A 22,636-nucleotide genomic window follows, 5' to 3' on the forward strand; every position below is an offset into this window, starting at 1 on the left:
TTTAAGGTCGGTTTTAAGGTTTACGGAAAGTAAAACTGAAAATAATTTAGCAAAATTACCATGGTCACGTTTGCTGCGGAAGTCAAACAGAAGCATCTGAGTGAAAGTTTGCAAAGTAATTGTTTCGTTTTTGCGCATGTCATAGTTGTTTCACTATAACAAGTGAGTTGTTCATCCAGTTAAAGGGATACAGCTCAGTTTAAGGAGAGGCTACTCAGCCATAGAAATCGCTTATTTGGCTCGAGTTCGTTCATTTCATAGCGTCAAGGTTTGTAATGTTTATGTTTGAAAATTTAACGTTTTCTCTTAGGTTTTAAAATTTAAGACAAATGTTAATTAATTGATTTTAAATTTAGTGTATTTCCTTCTTAAATCTGGTTTAAAGTAGAAATTTCATGTTGTTTTATCATGGAATGTTGTGATCTAGAAGTAAGTGTTATTCTAATAAGTACGTATGTTTGATTGATGTTCATATTTTAATAATCTCGACAAAGAAATGGGATTTGTATTTTTATTTAATTAGTGTCCTCTGTGTATGGAACCTTTAGAGATAGATGATGTCAATTTCTACCCTTGTAGTTGTGGCTATCAGGTAAAATAAAATTCAATTTCTCATTTTATTAAAAATTTTTGTCGTAACATTTGATATACGTGGAAATAATTCTTCCTCTTTAAGTATTTGTTACTAAAATAAAGTGTGATTCTTAACTTTTCTCTTGCAGTTAAATGTATTTTATATAAGTTGTTTGGTTTATATGTGTGTTTTTTTTTTAGTCATTTGATTATTTACAATGACGCAATAATATATATTTTAGTTCCCTTTTACTGTCAATTGTTTTGCTTTTCTTTCAACAATTTTTAAAATTCATTTATGATTTTTAGTGTTTTTGATTATTGAATTGTGCAATTAAAAATTTCAGTATTTTTAAAGTTAATAATTAAAATTATTGTGAAAATACTTGATTTATGTTTGTGTAAGAGAATGTTAGATTTATATGGTTAAAAATTATGGTTGATTTTATGCATTAACTTGCGTTAAATATTTTTGCATGCCTAATTGGAAATCATCTTTTCAACAAATGAGATTTATTTTTTAAAACCTGTTAGTTGCTTACATATATATTAAAAATTAATTTCATTAGATAGCTATCCTTATATTTACTTATTTATTACTGTATTATAGAATTGTGTCAATCTAGAAGTACATTTGATGACTCAATTCCTTTTTTTATAATCAAGTACTGCTTATGTAATCCTTATGGGATAACTGTTTATATCTGAAATTTTTTACCATAGGTCTGTCGCTTTTGTTGGCATAGAATAAGAACAGATGAAAATGGTCTTTGTCCAGCTTGTAGAAAGGTTGTTCATCACATGATTTTGTTTGATTGATTGTTTGAATGGTGCAATAAAGAATTAACATTGTTTTTGTAATATAAGCGTTACACAGAGGATCCAGCATCATATAAACCTCCATCACAAGATGAGTATGTGAAGAGTTGAACTGTGTGTTTTTAATAAAATAACATTTATTCATCTCTGTTATTCTTTTGTAGAATTCATAGAATATTAAAATCAAGAAAGCATAAAGACATTCATAAAAAGCAAAAGCCAACAGAAAATAGAAGTCATTTGGCAAATGTCAGGTAAATGAATTTTTTTTTGAACATTTCATTTTTCTTACTTTGTCACAAACATAAACCCAAATTTATACCATGTCATTGTTATTTAGAGTAGTACAGAAAAGTTTGGTTTTTATTGTTGGTTTGTCAAATCGTCTCGCCAATGCAGAGGTGAAGTTCAGACAATTTTACTGCTAGTAGTTCTGACATTATAATATTTTTACATCATGGTAGCAAATCAGTGTTGAAGACACAATGTTGAAGAGATAATTTATTTACAAGCCATAGTTCATATGATTTCTTCTCTTGCAGCTCCTCTCCTCACCAGAATATTTTGGCAAATTTGGAAAAATTCTCAAAATTGCAATTAATTCAAGCACAAATTATGCTGGCCCACAGGTAAAAAAATACAGTGGAAAATGAATCTGAATTATAGTCAAACCTGTATAGTTAAAACTAAAATTTAAAGAGGTGATTGATCAATTAAGCTCACATAAATAGCATTTATACTATGAAATTTTTTGAGAAGGTGAGCATATTATTATATTTAGTGCCATCCAATACAGATTTATAAAGTGCTGTACCTGTTTACAACATGGAATACATAACTTTATGTTTATATCACAGGGACCCAGTGCTAGTGCTTATATAACATACCAAGACGAGGAGGTATCAAATAAAAATATTTTTGTCTGTAAATAATAAACTAGACATACATATTTTACAGCTTGCAATTTTTGATGTTAAAAACTATATGCATATATGTAGCATTAGAACAGACAATCTTATTTTCTCTTGTATTTTTAAGGATGCATTTGAAGCTATAAGAGCTGTTAATGATCTTTTCTTGGATGGCAGAGCTTTAAAGTACAATGTTTTAATTTATAATGCTTCACATTAAATCCACAACATTCTCATTTTTCTAAAAGGGTCTATTTTTATGTGGCAGGGCATCTCTTGGTACTACAAAATATTGTACATATTTTTTAAAGAACACAAATTGTCCTAAAACAGTAAGTACAATTGATTTTACTTTCATCACAAAGAAATATTTCATGAATAATGTGTGGCCCGAACAAAGATATTTATGTTTAGTATTTTAAAATTATAGGATTGTATGTATCTACATGCATTAGATAATGATGGTGCAAGTTTTACCAAAGAAGAAATGCAGGCTGGGTAAGTAATGCACTCATATTCTATTGCTTACAATATAATTTTTTACCTTTGAAAAATGTCGTTCGTATTTTGATCAACTTGAAAATTAATGCTATTTTTTTCTGAAGTTCTCAAAACAACCTTCGTAATCAAGAAGTGTGGCAGTCTTTTTTTAATATTGAAGTGTTACATCTTTGTTGCTTTCAACTTTAAAATAGAAAACACATTGAATATGAGCAGATGTTGCTGAAGAAATATGAAGAGAAAAGGTTAATTATGTTTGATTTAAATAAAGTTAAATAGTTCCTTTGAAGTTTAAACTTTAAAGTTATAACGTCAAAATTGTTTGTTATTTTAGAAAGACAAAACGAGTAAGTAGAAGGATGTACAAAATCTCACACAGAGTTTTAGTGAAGTAAAACTATATTTTGGTGAATTCTGATTGAATATTTGTTGTGTAAAAAGTTGTGTGTTGATGCATTTTTTCTACATATGTACAAGTTAATGGTTATGTTAGTTACTATCGTATATACTGAAGATTGTTCTCGTGTGTGTCATGAAAATGTGTGTACTTGTGCAAATGAGAATTAATGTCATATTCATTAAACACTTTGAAGTAATCGTTGTGCGAATTAATGCTTTTTGAATTTCTTTTTTTAATGGTTTATTTCAAATAATTTGCTCGTTAATAGCAGAAATAAGACGATTCACACTTTTTAAAATATTTGTTTACAATGACAACCTAAGACATAGTTGACTGGCTACTGTATGCCTATGTTCAAGTTAACGATAATAGTTTTCATTAAATGAAGATATGATCTTCGCACTTTGCTGGACAATTTAAGCAATTGTCTCATGAACCTGAAAAATTCAGGTGACTCAACGGGATTGAATCACCTGAATTTTTCAGGTTCGTGAGACAATTGCTTAAATTTTCCAGCAAAGTGCGAAGATCATATCTTCATTTAATTTCAAACACCGCACTGCATAAAACATTGATAATAGTTTTCTTTGGATTTGGACCATAAACATACTCCATCTACCTATCTCGTGCTCATCTTCCAAACTTTCAATTACATGAACATGAGATTTAAGTTTTTTTAGGACGGTTTTTTTATCTAAAATTAAACATTTATCTAAAAATAAAACGTTCTAGATAAACAACGATAAATGGCCTGGGAATCCATATGAAGAAACTACAGGTTACTACACCTCTACTTCGGAAAATTACAGTTTTTGTTCACATAATTAATACTTTCTTGTTTTATTGATATTTTTTATGTAGCCGGACCAAATTTCCAAGAGAAATTAGTTGCAAATGATAAAAAAATGTAAGTCATTTTAATCAGATGTTCGTGTACCGTTTGTAAATATTTCAATTTGTTTACGTTTATTTTTGAAGTGTAAATGGAACGATCTCGCCTGCAGGTCAGGCCAAGGTGATTCCACCCGCAGGTCAGGCTAAGTTGAATGGTAAACCACAAAATGACCCAGAATCATGGGATGATGAATTATTGAACTCCTCAAATTTGAGACCTATTGGTGCGGAACACAAAGCTACATCTAGTGTTTCATGTGGACACACAGGTATGTTTAGTCAACTCTACTTTTGTGTTTACATTTTACAGTAAATTTTTTATTGAATTCAAACCAATTGCTTTACATAATGTAGATATATATCGTATATTTGTTGATCCGTTGAAAATGTGTATCTACTACATTTTTCAGATTCTTTTCCATCTTCTTATCAAATTTTAGGGTATGTTTGTTTTCTATTCATTTGTTTAGGATATCACTGATTTGTAGCATAATCTCTTGGATACAACGTAATACGTTTATAGCATAAATTTCTATTATATTTTGAACAAAACTATATGAAGAAGTGTAGATGCTTATGTAGTTATGTTGTGAATCGATTGGAGAGAAATAATGTTGTTTTTTTACCCTCTAGTGACTTAAAACCAATGACCGCTGATGTAGCTGGAGGACTGGGTTTATCTAACTTACATATTCATGATAATGTTGGTGGTTTATCTACAGAAGATGATTTAGGTTTGTTTACAATATTTTCATTATTTTTTAATTTGACATTGAATTGCCAAATAATGAAGCCCATATGCTATAAGTTAAGTTGGCCAAAATGAACAAATATTGACCTAAGATACCATAATCACTTCACATATTTTATTGTATTTTTTCGCTTTTGTTACTCCTTTCAAAGTTTGATGATGCATTCGTTTCGTTTCTGTGCCAGGGTTTGACCCGTGGAGTGAATCACGAAAGGGTCTTGAGGATATTATTCAAAACGAAACATTCGGTTACCGCGAACCGATTATAACAAAACAACACTCTCCCCAAATGTTTGGTAACGATGTATGTGTCCCTAGTTCTGTTATAGCAGATCCTAGTGCACCACCAAACTGTATACCAACACCAGAGGAAATGGTACGAAATCGTATAAATATTCATTTTTGCTGAATTGGATTGGTACAAATAGTTATTTATATGAAAGGGATGGTTTTATCAGAAATCATTTTATATTTAGGAGTTTTTGAGAAATTGGAAAGCTGGTCTACAGGCACTTCTGCCAAATATAAACATAAGTTTCTCAGGTATTGAAATGGAAACACGTTCTTTTTTATCCTGACCATTTTTCAACCCTTAACTTGTTAATTTTTTTAGACACATTTTCTCCTCCAACCTGGCACTTAGAAGACACGAATGGCTCAAGTTCTTTGTCCTATAATATCGATGAAGTTGGATTTAAACCTTTCAATTCTGGAAATAACTCTCAAACACAGAGGATAATGCGACCTCCCCCTGGATTTCAGTCTCAGAATACTCCATTGTTTTCGGACAGCAACATGTCTTCCGGATTTCTACTAAATTCGCGCGGTATGTAATAAACATTCGCTGCTCTTTGTAGGATGTGAACCCCCCCCCGTAGCACTTTTACTCTTAATTAATGTGTGGCAGTTATAAATTTATAATTATGGTGTTTTGTTTGTAAATGTTACAGGTGGTAGCTCTAGTCACCATGCTGGAAGTAAAGATACACAAATGGTGAGAAGTTTTATTGTACGTTCTGGAAACTTCAGTTATTGTATTTGTGTAAATATTTTATAATTTCATTTTTCAAACATCAATTAACGATGAAAAAACGCACGAAAAGGTCATTATGTTGTCTGGATTTGTCTGACGTTCAACATTTTATTATGTAGAAACAAATGATCCTGTTTGGTAACTACCTTACATGCATTTTCGTCTTACTTAATTATTTATGATTGTACTTTATTGTCTCTTCAAACAGATATCTTTTAATGTTAACGCATGTTATTTTTTCATAATTTTTTTCGATTGAATGAAGACAATCTTATGATATAATCCTTTTAATTGTCACATGTCAGGTTAAACAAGACACTGCCCAAGTGGTAGCAGGTGTAGTTTTTGTCAATAATAGTCTTATAGTAGTGTACTCTCAACAATACAATCGTAAATTGTGAATTGAACTTTTTTACTACATATGATATATGTACTGTACGTACACATGATCAAACTGAGACCAGTTTTTTACTTAAAGTTACTCGGTTTTAAACAGTTACAGTAGCATCAAATTTTATGTTTTTTATTTTCTATAACTTTAATAAATTAGCTGAGTCATCGCTTGGAAACATTAATTGATGGAAGATTTTTTATTGTTAGTTGATGACAGATTTACACGATAACGCCGTTCTGGGTGTGTACGGTCGATCAGAAGCAAATCCTTTTTCCACTAATGCATTACATGAGGAATATCTACGACCTCGGGTTCCAGGTCACTTGGACATATCTAATACAGACAGTAAAGGATACTCTTTAAATTTTCATACTTTGGAACAAAATAGAAATAATTCGCGTACCGAAGTACCTCGCTGAGACTGAATACAAGTGAATTGTAGAAAAACATATTTAATAAGTAAATGACAGATAGTTGTTTTGTTAATGATGAAAGCATAGAAAACCTATTAATTGAAATGTTATTTTCTTTAAAAGCGTTTCTTGGTAGTTTTTCAGTTTTCTGATATTTGTGAAAACGTATGTCAGAGGTAATATCTGAGTCAGTGGTCTATCAATATGCGCAAGAAAAGAATATTATTTGAGTTCCTATTTCCACTGGTTGCCTTTTTTAGACACTTAGGTGGACATAAAGGAAGACACTTAGGTAGACACAAAGTTAAACAAAAAGGTGGCCATAAAGATAGACATAGAGGTAAACATAATGGTAGACACAAAGGCAGAGAGAAAGTTGACATAAATGTAGACATGAAGGTAGACATAAAGGTAAACACAAAGGTAGACACAAAGGTAAACATAAAGGTAGACATAAAGGTATACACAAAGGTGGACATAAAGGTAGATATGAAGGTATACATAAAGGTAGACATAAAGGTATTCACAAAGGTAGACATAAAGATAGACATAAAGGTAGACATAAAGGTAGACATGAAGGTAGACATAAAGGTAGACATGAAGGTTAACGTAAAGGTAGACGTAAAGGTAGACATAAAGGTGGATAGAAAGATAGACACAAAGGCAGACGTAAAGGTAGACATAAAGGTAAACGCGAAGGTAGACATAAAGATAGACATAAAGGTAGACATGAAGGTAAACGTGAAGGTAGACATAAAGGTAGACACAAATATAGATAGACATATAGACGTAACTACAGATAGAGACTTAATAGACAAAAGTAGTTACAAAGGGAGACATAAACGTTGACATAAAGATAGATGTAAAGGTACACAAAGATATAGAGACAAAGCTAGACATAAAGATAGGCACAAAGTTAGACATAATAGCAAACACAAAGGAAGACATATAACGGTAAACATAGTCAAGGTAGACAACGTTGAAAGGAAGAATCTTATAATAAATTAAAAAGTTTGTTTCTTTGCAGACAAACAAGGATGATTACAGTTATGAAGAACTGGAAAGTCCGATTTCCAAATGTTAGCACAACCAATGTTTCATCTGTAAAAATGTTTAAATAAAAAAACGAGAGTGAAAACGTAGGTAACTTCAATAAAGAAAACAACGTGAATTTAAATTGCTCATTTTAGTACATATGTCGTCGAGTGTATGTATTGTTGCAAAAAGAGAAAATCAACAATTTGAACACTGATATTGCTTTTGTTTAAATGGCAGATGGACATTTGCAATTCTTATGTTCACCCGTTTTCAAAGCTGTTACTGGCACAATCAAGTAGTTTGATGTTATGTGAACTTCACACTATATTCAATTTACGACATAAGAAGGTATTTTAACGACTGTAAAAATAGCTGTATTACATTTACAGTGGATTTAAAAAGTTTTACTTACGTAGCTAGATCAAACCAGATGTAACTTAATTACAACCTGTTGCATTTCCGCCGAGCTGGTATCAGATCTCCATTCTCTTTGTGTTGCACCGACTAAAATAAGATAAGAATACATATCAAAATAATTTACATTGATTTCTTTGTAAATGTAATTTTTTTCTTAATTTTACATAAAAATTCCTTCTTGTCCCGAAAATTGTAAAAATGATAGTTTTTCTTACAGAAATAGCACGATGGAGAATTTTAATTTAAATCAACCGATATCTTGGAATCGAAATTAAAACGATTTAGTTTGTGTTTCTGACAAACTGTTTGTCCTTTAAATGTTTTTGCTATTTTTGTAGAATTAGATTACTTTAAGCCAAAGCAATTTAGATAGTTCTTCCGAATTGGACAACTCAAGTTTTCAACACCTGTTAGGAGCATTTGATAAAATGTGTTTCGTATTTATTAAGCTCGTATCTAGTTCTTACTAAGTCTTATGTGTTCTTTGCAAAGTTACAGTTACAAAGAAAGTTATTAAAACCCCTACAGTCTGTACACAGTGTAGGATTTAAGCTTAAATAATACGCCCGCACGGCCTTTACGATCGCCTAACGTGTGACATATATCTCTCGTTTTAAAGTGACGATTTTGCCGGAAAATACGCAGCAAAAATTTTCGGCTTACATATATGTACTCCTGTTATCATATCTCGGCAATGATAACATATTTCAGTCATAGCAAAAGGAGAGTTTTATAAAACATTAAATTCTGTGATACGTGTTGTCAGTCATGTGTTGCTATTTAAACATTTTTTGCCGGGAAAAACTTCTCCGTTAGTATCCTGTATAAAATATCGTTTCAAGACTCAATGTGTATTGATATGAAATTGTCTACGGAAATACACCGCTGCTAACGAACAAATTTCAAGTGAAAATTGTTAAGTATTCTTACACCTGCAGTGCCCGGTGTCCACCGTTTAGGCAAAGAGCCAAATGCAACACAATAGTAAGTTATTCATATGCAAATACCCTGCCATGGGTGGAGCTAATGTTTCGGTCGTTATATAAAATATTGATTCGCATTTGCATATGGGACAAAAGCATTAATACGCGACATTAAATCCCTGAGAGAAATTTTCTTTCGTTGAGTTCTATAATAGTATTTTGTGTGCAAATTGTTTCTAGTTTCCATTCACATTTTCTCCCTCACTTATTTCGTGCGGTGTGCTTTAATTTCGAACTTTCTCACCGCAAATTGAGCCAAATTCAGAAAGTAGTAACATGACCTTTTATGGAGATAACCTTGACATCTTGTTTTGGACATTGTCCAATAGGCACAAAGCTTGTGATCTTAACAACCAATGAGCATCGAGTATTCAATTCAAGTTCGATAATTAAGAGGAAACTGATTCATCGTTCGTGGGGTATTTTTGTTTTATCGTGAGTATACATTTTATAGAAGGAAAGTCAGGCAGTCGTGAATTCTTAACTAACTGAGTGAATTTCAATGGACGTCTATCACAATTTCTCACATCCCTTTCAAAATACAGGCGATATTGCCTTTCAAGAGCTGGCCGATTGCGAACTAAAAGACTTGGACATCAACTACAACGATCCGTCTTTTGATTCCGGTCAGTATAATGTGGACGGTGGAATAGTATATCCACAGCATTCGGACAAATATCCTCTTAACGTTCCTGCAGATTTGACTAACCTGCAATGGTTACAAAACATGAATGTTGCAATTCCCGTCGATAGAAATACGTCTGTGAGCCATCATATTGATGGCGGCAATGTCATGGTTGATCCCAATACGGCAATGCCTGTGCAACACACGAATATCAATGGCTGTTGGCCCAGTTCAAATCAAATGCAAGTTCAAACATTGCATCAACAACAGTTGGCACTAAGACGCGATAAGCCAAAGAAGACAACCAATGTTCCCATATCAGCTAAAGATGATAAAAATTATAAAGAAAAAAATTATCCAAAGCCTGTGTTTAGCTACTCCTGTCTTATTGCAATGGCCTTGCAAGATAGCGATGCCGGAACACTGCCTGTCAGTGAAATCTATAAATTCATGCAGTGAGTTTTTTCATTTTCCGGTTGTTTCCATCCATTTTAAATAGCATTCCATTTTGAGGCTATTTCTTTTATTTTTAGATCAAATTTTCCATATTTTAAAACAGCTCCTGATGGTTGGAAGGTAAGCTAGATAATATTATTTTAATAGATGCTCAACCCTCAAATGCTTAAACGACTTGCCTTGTGAACTTGACGTATAGCTAAGAGCAAACAAAACGAAGCAAGTAACCAACAGTACTGACTCTCTGTTCTTTGAAACTAACTAAACTCATCCATTATTCGAAGAAGACTTATTAAAGCTCGCAGAAGTTTCTTAAATTTTGATTTGTAATATTATGCTCTTTGCCGTTGACATTTGCCCTTCGTCCTTTACAGTTACAGTGTATTTAAGCCCTCGATAAAGCTTTCCTTCTACTTCTTGTTGAGTATATGTAAATTTATATTGTCATACTAAAGTACGACTTAAAAATTTCTCAACTTCATGTCAAAACAGGTTATCAGGTTCAAAGTTATTTGTGCTCGGTATTCATTGATAAATTCACTCACAACGTTTTTAATTTTGAGTTATCAGCTAGGGCAAAGAAAATGAATTGTCAAATGCGTGGGTTTTAATATTTTCTACTTGGTTCTACTTGACTGGCGATGAGATAGTTTTTTCGGTAAAATTCTCGCCAAAATCATTTTTCGAATTCTTTTTGACATTCTTAAGAGATATATTTGTATTTTACAATGTATTTAGAGCAGTGTAAAACACATTTGCGAGAAGATTTGTATATGTTATTTTCATTGGTAAAACTAGAGCATCGATTTAATTGTCTTATGAATTCACTCATGCTGCTATATGTATATTCTATCATACCGAAATGACGTTTTCATACAGACATTGTTTCTGTAATTTTTCCATGAAAATTATGATTTTATGTCGCATATTTTTTACAATTCAAAGTTTGAAGGTTCGCTTTTTTGACATGGGAGGCTTGTAATAAGGAAAAATTAAAATTTTTATAATAACGTTTTCATAGATATTGATAGGCTAAAATAATCGAATATTTCATTCAAAAATTGCCATTCCCTACTTTTTACGCGTGCAATTAAATAAATATTTGTGTTACCTATGTTGAGAAGATACACGATTTATAAAATCATATAAGTACGTTTTACAAACTTTTTCACTTTCATTTTTGCAGTTTAAACAATAACCGTATGAATAGCAATACTAAGCCCCACCCGTTGACTAAAGTTTAATTTAAGGATATTTGTGTATCTCGTTCATATTTTTTGTCAAGCAACGCCTCACAAGTACAAGGAATTCTATTTCTATTCAAGCTAATCGCTAGAAGTAGAAGTTACGCAAAGTTTTTCTTGCCATATTTAGAAACTTATTCAACCTCAATAGCGCAACAGGTGTAATAGAGCAATGAATAATTTACACGAAATATAAATAAAGGCAAAAATTATGTGAACTTGAAACCTTTTGTTATCTCCAGCACAAATAAAGCGCTTGTTTCAAGACATAAGTACTATCGCTAAAAATTTATAACTGGTTCAGTTGAGCTTTTCTATCGCGATAATCCCATTGTTAAAATAAGTATTATGCCGAAAGTTGAATTAGTCGCCATTTTGAATTGCAAAACTTTGACAGGTGAGACCTGTAGACATTTTTGCATTCTCATTTTCCCATTTCCTTTTCTTTGTGTTCGAACAAAGAACTTTAATTTACAATTGCATATGTTCCCCATCTTGCTAAACAATTTCCACGCAGGAAATTAAAAACGCCTTTGCCATAAATTGTTTTCAAATAAAATCAAGTAAGAACATTTGTCTTGCGGTCAGAGCAGAACATAAGAAACTCAAAAAAAAAATTGTGGCAACTTAGAACATGATTTAATAAATATGGAAAAATAAATCAACATAATTTAATCATTTTTATCTTAACGTTTCTTTTCTGAATGAAAAGGCAATTTTAAAACGAGATTTATTTTTTCAACATAAATTAAAGTTTAATCTTGCAATTTAGATCGTACATTTTTTTCTTAGAATTCTGTGAGACATAACTTATCACTAAATAAAGCATTCTGCAAACTTGAAAGACCCCAGGGAACTTCACAACGTAAAGGATGTTTGTGGACCTTGAAGCCTGACAGAAAGGAACAAATGTTTAAGGAAATAAAGAAGTGGAAAAAAAAGCATGCAGAGTCAATTAAAGCCAGCATGGCTAGACCAGGTATATTTATCAATTTCCATCCCAACAATTATAATATGTCTTTATTTTGATGAGTTTTATAAGCATTGAAAAGATGCTCACAAATATTTTTTGTAATGTGTTTAAAATGTTTTTCTCTCTTTATAAAAGTAAGCAATTTCTATTTGTTTGATGCAGAAGAATTTTTCATATCAAACGATGATTTGGATGTCAAGCAGTATCCTAAGATGCCCTCCAATGATCAGTTAGAACATGCTGCAGCAGATGCTGCTAAAGATCTATTTGGAAATGGAATGCAATTTGAAGAAATTCCTTCTGAAGCATTCTGGGATGACATAATGTCATCATCCTCTCCTGATAGCTTAAAGTATGTTGATCCAAATTTTATCAACAATGTTGCTGTTAATAACCAAGACACAGGATACCCAAATGAAATTACTTCTACTGTTGAGGTGGACTCTTCTGCTCATTATTATACAAATGAATACAATAATCACTTGCCAAGTGTAGGTAATGTGTACAGCTACAATAATAATAGTATATACCAACAGGCTGTAGGGTACTAATCATTACTGCCTATAATTTGGTGTATACAGTTTTAGGAAATCTTATTTATTTCAATTGTGATAACTTATGGACCTGAAGATATAAAGTTAAAAGTTCACCTTTTACATGCATTCGTCACTAACATTGCTGCTAAATTAGTGAGGGATTAGTTTAAATTTGCTGCAAGATGTTTTGTGTATTGTGAAACTTTTTGAGATTTTTTTTATCAAATAAGTGGATACAATTGCTGCATTGAACAGCTTTGTCTTTCACCTTAGAGAGAGAGAGAGAGAAAGCTCTACTTTGTAAGTTGTATCTTGAACATGTCATAAGGACTTATTTTTTGGATCATTTTTGTTTTCAAGATTTTCAATCTTTTCTAAAAAATAATCTAGAATGCGTTTCCCACTCAGGATCTTCATTCATTCAATGTTTGGTGTTGTTTATTTAATAGTTAAAATAACATTTTAAAGAAATATCTACGTGTACGCAGCGGTAATTTATGTCATTAGTTGTAAATATTCTTTCATGAACACAACCAAAAGACACATATTTGTTGAGTAGTAATATATTGTTTTAACTATTTGTAAAAATGTAAATAGGTTTACTTTTAGCGATTACTATTTTACTTATTTTAATTTAATAAACTAATTCGTTGGATGTACTAACTTTCATCGTCATTACTTGCTTTTTAACTATGTGCGTGCAAGTACAACTTATTGGCTCGGTTTCTGCCCATCCATCCTGGCCCTCCACACTTTTTTTTGTTATTATTATTTTATTATTATTATCATTAACTCTTTTTTTTATTGTTGAATTAGTTTCATCACTTTTAAATTCAAAATTCATAAGGCAGCTTGGTAAAGTCACCGCTGGGTCAATGGAGCCCTTAAAAGAGTCCCCTTCCCTCCCTTCTCTGATTGGTAAAATTACTGCGTGCTGTGCAAACCTAAATGTACTGCGTGTGGCAAGGAATTATATGAAAGGCGATATTTTGACGTGTTAGTTGTCAATAGTTTTCTTATATGTATGTTTATTGAGAAAACTTTTGCTCTAATGATTTATAAAGAAATTTTCAAAAGCAATTGTTTCAAGATTTTTCACAGTTAAATTTAAACCTATATCTGCTTTCATCCACAGACAAGAAATATGATTCGAGCCTGCTCTTATCCGCTGTGATGCCGCTGCCAAAATGCCTGCCATTTTCAAATTTCAACCAAATTTTGCATAAAACAAAAGATGTAAATTAGGTGAATGATTCGTGGTAATCTTTTTCTGTATAATTTGCATATGTTTGTTATTATGTCAATAGGGATGTTTTTATCATATGTATATTTTATGTATGTTCAAGGACATTGTATAGTTCCGTTATGAAACATGAAGTTATACCAAAAATGTTTTGAAAATGGTGCTGACGAAAGCCTTTAGTGTTTACAAACGGTCGAACAATACACAAGCTGTTTCAGTTCTGCTTGAGAAGCGCGACAGATCGGAATCTTTGCTATTTGAAAGTGGTGCGGTTGCTGAATTAGGTAACAAATGAATCAAAGATAACTTTCAAATCAGTGGCGACATTAGTATTGTACTTACCAGTGACTAATTAATTAAGCAAATCATGAAATTCATTCTAATCAGTTAGAATTTTCTCAATTTAATGATGATTTATTGGTTATATATTATTTGAATTTTGTTGTCACTTCAGTTGCCACCTTGTTTGAGGTTTGTCATGTAATGCTCAATATTGATTACAAATGCACAAAGTACCTTTATACAAACTTGATATAGAAGCTGCTTAATACGATGAGTATTTTTTTATTGATACATTTGGGTTTTTTTTAATAGCATCTTGGGAAACAGTAACAATTAAAAAGGATTACAACAAATTATGTGATGCATATGGCTGTCTTGGTGTTCTCAAACTTAGTTTAAGTATGAAGTATCATTTTTTTCACAAACATGCATGCATGCAATGCAACTGGAGCAAATCAAATGTTCTGCATCTAGTGTCTTAGTCATAGTATCTTGGAGTGGTGTATAGAAATAATTAAATATCATTTAGGAAGACAAGCAGTTACCCTAACTAATTTTATGTCCTTTGCAAGTGATTCATTTTGTAATAGATAATGAAAATATAGCTATTGTATGTTTTTGTTTTGCTTTTCAATGAACAAACCAATTTGTAGCTGAAATTATGAAATTCAAGTTCTATATGATAAATAGTGTGTTCTTTTTTCAGATGAAAATGTAAGTTATTTGTATTTGGTGTTGGTGACAGGCTGTCATTCTGTTGGAAAAATAAAATATAGTGAGATTTCTTGTGTTACATCAACAGTGTTCATAGCCCTAGGCGATCATGCCGAGATAGGAATTTCTGAAGTTCGAAAGTTGCTCAATTCTGGTTCTTTTTATTTCACCATATCATTGAATGAGAGTGAAGCTCCATTAGATCTCAGCTTAAGCTACCAATCTCAGTGTGTTTCTTCTGAGCCAGACAATCGCTTTTTTTGGTAGGATATGTTTATACTTCGTATCTAGCAAGCAAACTGTATCAATGCTTCACAATAACTAATTTTTAAAATTTCAAGGAATCATGCCTTGCATGCACATCTACAGAAATTTACCATTGACTGTTCAGCATGGCTCATTAACATCATGTGTGGAGGTATTGAGCTAAAGACTGTTTATGCTGGAGCAAGACAGGCCAAAGCAATGGTTATATCAAGACTAAGTTGTGAGCGGGCTGGTACTAGATTTAATGTACGAGGTGTTAATGATGATGGACATGTTGCAAACTTTGTTGAAACTGAACAGGTTTGGACACAACTCTTGTTAGATTCATCGTATTTTTTTAATAGCTTTATTAATGATCGTTTTTTATGTTGCATCAATAACACTAAATTTCTCAAAGTGAAAATTTTGTTTTCTGTTGTGTTAATCATTTATCACATGCATGATCTGACTATTTTTAAAGGTGATTGTTTTGGATAACAGTATTTCCGCTTTCCTTCAAACTCGAGGCTCAGTTCCAGTCTTTTGGGAACAACCTGGAATTCAAGTGGGTTCTCACAAAGTGAAAATATCGCGTGGATTTGAAGCCTCACAACCTGCCTTTGACAAGTAAGCTTCAATCCCCTCCTCTACCAATACAAATAAATTTTGTCTGTAATGTATTTCATAATTCCATAAGTTTATCAAAATACTCATATTTTTTGCCAGACATATATTTGCCCTCAAAAGTTTGTACAGTGATCAACTTCTCATTAATCTCCTTGGCAGTAAAGAAGGAGAATCGTTTTTGAGTGCAGCGTATCAAGTATGTGCGATACTAAGACATGTACTATTTCCATTGTACTCGTTAAACTTGATTGGCTAAAAAAATAAGACTTGCGATATTGTTTTTCTCAGAAACAGCTAAAGGCATCTGTTCACTGTGGTGGTACACCACTTATTTTATTTGACTATCATCGTTTATGCAAAGGAGGAAAGCGAGAAAAACTGGAATTACTAAAGAAAAAAGCTGAACCATATTTAAATAAGTTCGGTTTTTTCGTAAGAAATGGCGAAGAAATAATAAGGTAAAATGAATTTTTATTACATATACCTTCAAAGTTTACTTAAATATTTTGTAAAATGCCAAAGGCTTTTTTTAAAGGCATAACGATGATTTAATTCGGCATAGATCGCGGAGAATAACGAAATACATTGGCCGCCACTGTGAAATAAAATTTATTGCAAAGTGATTGCAAATTAATTGTTCTTTGAAATATTTGGTTTTATTTAGACAACAGACTGGTACTATTCGTGTCAACTGTTTAGACTGTTTGGACAGAACGAATGCTGTTCAATCTTATGTGGGTCTCGAGGTATTATATTACTGAATATTCAATGCGTGATGTGTTTATTTCCAATTTCGATCAAACTCTTTCTGTTGTCTTTTACCCATGTTAGTTTTACAATGTTAACACTGAACACCAAAAGTTTGTCGTACATACGACATGTGTCAATTTGTAATGTTTACACTCAACGTTAGATGCTTCAACTTCAACTTGTCGAACTTGGCCTCGGTGATAGGACATCTCTGGTGTCGAGGTTCATGGAGTGCTTCAGGACAATGTGGGCAAATAATGGTAACCTGGTTAGTCGAACTTATACAGGAACTGGAGCAATGGAAGGGGGTGCAAGGGTTAGTTTTTCATTTGCTTTTTATTAGCACTTATTTGTTCTTTGTTGGTATAATATAGCAATATTGTGAGTTATGATGCTAAGTAATCTGCTTCATTTCAATGTATTTAATAGATCATTTGTGTGTATCAATTATAAATTATTTCATAAGCAATAACTTGTAAATTTTCGTGTATGATAGTTTGGGAGCAAGCTACACGATGGAGCTGTTTCTGTAAGGAGAACTATAAAAAATAATTTTTTCGACGGCAGCAAACAGGAAGCCATTGATATCTTACTTCTTGGAAACACGTTTGTTGGCGAACTTGGTGACCGTGCAAGAGCTTTGCTACAAGGTGCATTTCTTCATGGTAAGAAATGTTTTTGCCATTTTTGCGAAAAGATGCTTTCACTTATTGTACATTCCATCATTGATATAAACTGTCACAGGAATCAATAGGGCATGTTGTACGCTTTTTATTTCATTTAACTTTGCATTGTCCACGACAAATGAAAAAGCAAAACAAAAAGAAAGCCAGCTGCCAGTGATAATAACGACTGTGCTATTGTATCAACCATTATCCCATCTTTTATTCGAAATCTTTGAAATACAGTAAAACCTATATTGAGCGGTCAACCTGTATTAAGCGGTCCACACGAGAAATCCCCAAAGGTGACCGCCTAATACAGGTTGTACTGTATTTTTCATTAATTTAACCCATCATTTACTTCAATACAGTATTTGATGCTTTGTATTTTTGATATTTTTAGGGTCGTCAGCTATTTTGCGAGAATTGTGTGACCGACATTTGGAGTACACTAAATGGCGTACGGTTCGCGTTTGCATAGGTACATTTAATGTGAATGGTGGTCGTCATTTCCGTAGTATTGCGTACAAACACCAATCTTTGGACGACTGGTTATTGGATTTTCACCTCAGACAGCCCAATGGTTGTGTTGAAAGAAACACTGATTTTTCGTTAGTCACTGATATATTTGCGATCGGATTCGAAGAGTTAGTTGATTTAAAAGCAGGAAACATTCTATCAACAAGGTTGGTGAAGGAAGCTTGTTCTTTATCTCCCTATTTTCTTTACATTCTCGGCTGAGGAAACTGGCTAATTTGAATATTTTCCTCAACTTGATTGATTACTTGATTTGCTTACTTTGTTTTCAACTTACTGCCTTTTACCTAGTGCAGCGCAGCGTTTGGACTGGGGCGATGAATTGAAAAAAGTTATATCCCGTGATACACCATATGTTCTTCTCACGTGTGAGCAGTTGGTCGGTGTCTGTTTGTTTGTATTTGTACGAGCACATCTTGTCGAGGACATTAGGTAACATTAACATTTCATAAAGTTTCTAATTTTCTCCAGATATTTAATGACTTCTAAAACTGTCTTGTTTTGTTGAAAATGTTCAGTTTGCTTGGCATTGATGTTTTTTTAAAACCATTATTTACCTCCAGAGACGTGGCGGTGGATAGTGTCAAGACAGGTCTTGGAGGAAGCACTGGAAACAAGGGAGGAGTGGCAATACGCTTTTTACTTCATTCTACGTCACTATGTTTCGTTTGTTCCCACTTTGCCGCTGGACAATCTAACGTAGCCGACAGAAATAGTGATTATCATGATATTGTGAATAAAATTGAATTCCCCATGGTAAAGAGTTTTATTCTGAGAATTTTCTGTCAAATTGAGGATGTTTATCCCGTGGTGCACGAAAATATCCACAATTAGTTGATCAATTTCCAGAATTATATTTTCTTTATCTTTAAAGGGGAGAACAGTCCTTCCTCATGATTATGTATTTTGGTGTGGTGATTTTAACTATCGTATTGATCTTCCCATGGAGGATGTAAAGGAGGGAATTTCACAAGAGAGTTTTGACCTTCTGCAAGTGGAAGATCAATTAACAAAGAGTAGAAAATCCAACAAGGTAAAAGTTCGGGAAATTAGTCATAAAATAAATTTTTGTTAGAGAATAGTTTTCATAGAGTAATGATTGATTTTTTTTGAGACTCTTGCCTTTGATCTTGTTTGCCAGTGTTTTCGTGGTTTCAACGAAGGAAAATTGACTTTTGCACCCACCTATAAATTTGACCCATTCTCTGATGATTATGACACTAGCGAGAAAATGCGCATACCGGCTTGGACTGATCGCGTGTTGTGGCGACGTCGAAAACCCAGGTCAAAATTCACGGAAAATACCGTGGTGGATGGTGGTGGCAAAGACTCTTTAGTCGATATTGAGAGTGAATGCTCAGAAGAAGATGATGAAGAGGAGGAAAACAATACTGAAGATGAGAGTAGATCAGGTGTGTCTAATTGCCCGATGCATAATGATGGTCGACTGCAGATTTTATTTTACTCAAAATATAGTAAGATCATATATTATAATTGCTACATTATAATTTATATTTATCATTGATACGGTTACATAGAGCAATATAACATGCTATTACGTTATTCTACCTAAATATAAACTAGGATAACTTGTGTCAGTGTAGTTAGGGATGAATAAACTATTACAGAGGTATAAAATCGTCTGCACTATCATTTACAGGTATGGGAAAGTCTTTTCATCTTGATGGAAACAGCATTAATTGGTCCGTTGGAAAGCTGCTGTATTATCATTCTGCACAGCTTAAAACATCTGATCACAGGTATTTCTTAGTAAGGAAACCATCAAGCTGTGTGTATGAACATGCTTTAGGTACCATAAAGTATATTTTTAATCCTTGCGACCATTATTTTACGAACATTAATGTAAAATGCTATAACAAGATTGCTTGCAAGGATTCGTCCGTTTTCTAAATCCACATTATTTTTTCGTGCTTCATGATCATGTTATGTTGAACATACAAAAAATAAACGCACCCATGATTTTATTCATTTGATATTGTGGTCATTTACATTAGACCAGTAGTGGCTCTTATTGAAATTGAGATTCAATCTATTGACCAAGACAAGGAATCTGATGTGCACAATGAAGTCATTATGTCGATGGGTCCTGCTGATCCTACGGTGATCATTACATCTGAAGCAAATGAAGAAATCAATACTGACAAATTCCTCTCTCTTGTTGAAGACATCGGTGAAACTGTTTTAGTCAGGTTTAGTTTTAATGTATCTTAACACGTTTTTTACAACACGGTTATCACAGGTTTCATTTCTATTTTTGTACATGAATAAATTGTCAGCTCGTTCTTATGGAGAGCTTTAGTTTACCTTTCGTTTATGCCATATTTTTCCTGTTTTAGGGTTATTGACAACGAGTTATTTGTCACATTTGATGATGGCAGATCAGCTTTGCAAGCTCTAGAGCTTAATAACACCAAGGTATATTAATAGTAAGCTATGTACGTACTTTGTTTTAGTATTTAATGAATATATTGTTTCCACTTTTTAGATTGATGATGTTGTGATATCAGTTAGATTAAAATCTGATACATTGCTTTCCAAGACTGACATGACTGTAGGAGACCTCGGTGGGGTTTTATCAAATGCAGAATCAAATCGTGCTCGCACACTCTCGGAAATACTACAAGAGTCCCCTCAACAAACTGCAGCATGTCCTCTCTTGCATCCTATTAGAATAACCTCACAGGACTCGGACGACGACGAGAGTGAGATTGAAGATGAAAATGACATTGAAAATGAAGATGCACAAGAAATAAAAAGCGGTAATAGTTTTCAAGATGTTCTTGTGGAAAGCATGATTCAGAGTGAACTGAAGGCTTCTCATCCTTCAAAAAGACCAGCACCTCCAAGTCGACCACAGCGCCCCGCAAGAAGCCCTCAGATGCAAGAGAAGAAAATCACCTCTCCTTGTAATCCCGAACAAGCCGAGGTTACGGGTGAATCCGCAGTAAGTCAGTGCAATAAGCCAGATACAAAGCGGAGAGTAATCCCCACAAGACCAGAGCCACCCAATGCAACCAAAGCTTTATCTGCAACAATGAAAGCTGATGACTCGTTGCAATCGGAAAAAAATCCTGCTCTCCCAAGAAAAAATGTTAAAAGTCAGGTGACAAAACCCTCTCCTCCCCAAAGACATGCTGACGCAACATCAAATAACATAATACTGTCAGCTAACTCTGAGGTCATTGTGAAAAGGAGCATTGAATGTGTTGAATCGTCTTTAAAACATAACAATGATGAAATGACATCGGACGTCGACACTAAAGCAAACACTTACGCGAGTAAAAATGTAATAAACCACGAAAAGCCCGTACCTCCCGCAAGAAAACGCAACTTTCAAAAGAATGAAATTATGAATACAACGACAAACAATCTTTCCAAATCTCATTTCATGTCACAATCTCAATTAAGTATAGTTAAGCCTACTACGGTCTTGCCTGCAAGATCAAAAACACCGCCACCTAGGACTCCTCCTAGTCGGCCACCTCCACCTTTAATATCAACATCAGTTGAAAAGCGTACAGAAATGGAGTCAAATGTTGAAAACATAGAGTCGGAAGCAGTTTCTCCATCTCGTAGAAAAAAAAGTAGAAGCCTAAAGCTAATTCGGAAAAAACCCCATGAAGAAGTAAGTTATTTCTTAAGACAATAATTTTCTTATGTTTTGAAGTTTATGACACCATGTTCTTGTGTGCATTGACCGTTGAAGATCCCCAAACCAGATTTTATATCAAGTCAGGGTAAATTGTTTTCCCTTAGACGAATATGAAGTAAAAACGCTGCCTTTATTCCATGGCCATATTTTAAATGTTGTTTTTTCACCTGGGTAGGGTTTGAGCTCTGACTAAATCTATCTTTTTTTTAATTAGTCGTCGTCTTCCGTAAATATCAGTGGTCCATTTGATGTAAAACACGTTACACATGTAGATGTGAACAATGTCAAGCCTCTTCTTGGTATCAGCTCTCACGAAGCAAATGTGGATAAAATAAAGTCTGAGAATAACATCAAAACTTATATGAGCGTACAAGATAAAAATTCCATGGATCAGACAATCTTCGTTGCAAAAGAGCAATGGAAACTAGTAAACCCGTTCCTGTACCACGAAGAAAGACAGGGAACAATAACTCTGAAACGAACAAGGGGTCCTATCATAAGACTCAAGCTGATAGCTTCATGCCTGTTGAGAAAGTACCTCCAAAATTACCTCCTCGACCTGTAGACGAAAATTTAGAGTTTAAAACTGTTCATTCCGACGAACGGGTGCTTGATACTACTCGGGCAAAATATCCCCCAGAAATACCGCGCAGGCCCGGTTTTTCTGAAGAAAGTACAGGAACTTTTTCAAATAGTACCTTTGATATACCAGAAGTTATTGATTTGATGAAACCACAGGAAAATGCTCCCATTCCTCCTCCAAGAAAAGGGCGTAAAAGTTAGCATTTCGACTACATCACTGGAATGGGAGTGGAACCTTTCCTATAGTTCGTGAAATGTCTTAATTCTTTGAAAATTATATCTTGTAATGTTTTCTTTGTCCAATACAAATAAATATTTGCGAACTTTCAATAAAGGAAGACCACGAACGATGTTCTAGA

The 22,636-nt window shown here is 33.3% G+C and overlaps 3 protein-coding genes and 1 long non-coding RNA gene across 4 annotated transcripts; 3 read left to right on the forward strand and 1 right to left on the reverse strand.

Moving 5' to 3' along the window:
* Nucleotides 1–188: 188 nt before the first annotated feature.
* LOC124452743 (CCR4-NOT transcription complex subunit 4-like) lies at nt 189–6,811 on the forward strand. The gene is made up of 24 exons (XM_047003343.1): nt 189–268; nt 357–429; nt 524–592; nt 1,297–1,362; nt 1,441–1,487; nt 1,557–1,646; nt 1,733–1,793; nt 1,935–2,021; nt 2,250–2,291; nt 2,431–2,489; nt 2,572–2,635; nt 2,734–2,801; nt 2,999–3,049; nt 3,139–3,151; nt 3,937–3,982; nt 4,066–4,111; nt 4,183–4,367; nt 4,509–4,539; nt 4,732–4,832; nt 5,035–5,225; nt 5,326–5,392; nt 5,463–5,675; nt 5,800–5,843; nt 6,483–6,811. The coding sequence occupies exons 2-24, from the start codon at nt 409–411 to the stop codon at nt 6,693–6,695; spliced, it is 1,875 nt and encodes a 624-aa protein (XP_046859299.1). The 5' UTR covers nt 189–268; nt 357–408; the 3' UTR covers nt 6,696–6,811.
* An 857-nt stretch (nt 6,812–7,668) lies between these two features.
* LOC124452984 lies at nt 7,669–9,322 on the reverse strand. The gene is made up of 3 exons (XR_006950927.1): nt 9,233–9,322; nt 8,140–8,231; nt 7,669–7,790 (listed from the first exon to the last, which is right to left on the reverse strand). It is a non-coding gene; the product is annotated as an uncharacterized LOC124452984 (long non-coding RNA).
* Nucleotides 9,323–9,557: 235 nt separating this feature from the next.
* On the forward strand, nt 9,558–13,624 carry LOC124453589 (forkhead box protein I1c-like). The gene is made up of 4 exons (XM_047004375.1): nt 9,558–10,207; nt 10,286–10,328; nt 12,245–12,431; nt 12,588–13,624. The coding sequence occupies exons 1-4, from the start codon at nt 9,630–9,632 to the stop codon at nt 12,974–12,976; spliced, it is 1,197 nt and encodes a 398-aa protein (XP_046860331.1). The 5' UTR covers nt 9,558–9,629; the 3' UTR covers nt 12,977–13,624.
* An 86-nt stretch (nt 13,625–13,710) lies between these two features.
* On the forward strand, nt 13,711–22,624 carry LOC124453587 (synaptojanin-1-like). Its single transcript, XM_047004373.1, has 22 exons — nt 13,711–13,957; nt 14,097–14,220; nt 14,308–14,488; nt 14,799–14,885; nt 15,193–15,463; nt 15,542–15,767; nt 15,928–16,073; nt 16,173–16,269; nt 16,362–16,531; nt 16,738–16,819; nt 16,987–17,139; nt 17,320–17,488; nt 17,889–18,171; nt 18,314–18,454; nt 18,586–18,778; nt 18,897–19,055; nt 19,164–19,434; nt 19,683–19,782; nt 20,038–20,232; nt 20,380–20,458; nt 20,529–21,668; nt 21,910–22,624. The coding sequence occupies exons 3-22, from the start codon at nt 14,362–14,364 to the stop codon at nt 22,258–22,260; spliced, it is 4,440 nt and encodes a 1,479-aa protein (XP_046860329.1). The 5' UTR covers nt 13,711–13,957; nt 14,097–14,220; nt 14,308–14,361; the 3' UTR covers nt 22,261–22,624.
* The last annotated feature ends 12 nt before the right edge of the window (nt 22,625–22,636 follow it).

The sequence above is a fragment of the Xenia sp. Carnegie-2017 genome, unplaced genomic scaffold, assembly GCF_021976095.1.
Source record: "Xenia sp. Carnegie-2017 unplaced genomic scaffold, XeniaSp_v1 HiC_scaffold_25, whole genome shotgun sequence".
NCBI classification, from domain to species: domain Eukaryota; kingdom Metazoa; phylum Cnidaria; class Anthozoa; order Malacalcyonacea; family Xeniidae; genus Xenia; species Xenia sp. Carnegie-2017.

What these genes read in the sequence shown, in the direction of transcription:
- LOC124452743 (XM_047003343.1), top strand. Translation starts at nt 409, where the DNA reads ATGGAATGTTGTGATCTAGAA. An exon ending in TGGAATGTTGTGATCTAGAA is followed by an intron (nt 430 to 523) that starts GTAAGTGTTATT and finishes TTATTTAATTAG; the next exon opens with TGTCCTCTGTGTATGGAACC. An exon ending in AAAGAAGAAATGCAGGCTGG is followed by an intron (nt 2,802 to 2,998) that starts GTAAGTAATGCA and finishes ACTTTAAAATAG; the next exon opens with AAAACACATTGAATATGAGC.
- LOC124453589 (XM_047004375.1), top strand. Translation starts at nt 9,630, where the DNA reads ATGGACGTCTATCACAATTTCTCACATCCCTTTCAAAATACAGGCGAT. An exon ending in GAAATCTATAAATTCATGCA is followed by an intron (nt 10,208 to 10,285) that starts GTGAGTTTTTTC and finishes TTTTATTTTTAG; the next exon opens with ATCAAATTTTCCATATTTTA. An exon ending in CAGCTCCTGATGGTTGGAAG is followed by an intron (nt 10,329 to 12,244) that starts GTAAGCTAGATA and finishes TTTTTTTCTTAG; the next exon opens with AATTCTGTGAGACATAACTT.
- LOC124453587 (XM_047004373.1), top strand. Translation starts at nt 14,362, where the DNA reads ATGGTGCTGACGAAAGCCTTTAGTGTTTACAAACGGTCGAACAATACA. An exon ending in TGTTCTCAAACTTAGTTTAA is followed by an intron (nt 14,886 to 15,192) that starts GTATGAAGTATC and finishes TTCTTTTTTCAG; the next exon opens with ATGAAAATGTAAGTTATTTG. An exon ending in ACAAGGTGCATTTCTTCATG is followed by an intron (nt 17,489 to 17,888) that starts GTAAGAAATGTT and finishes TGATATTTTTAG; the next exon opens with GGTCGTCAGCTATTTTGCGA.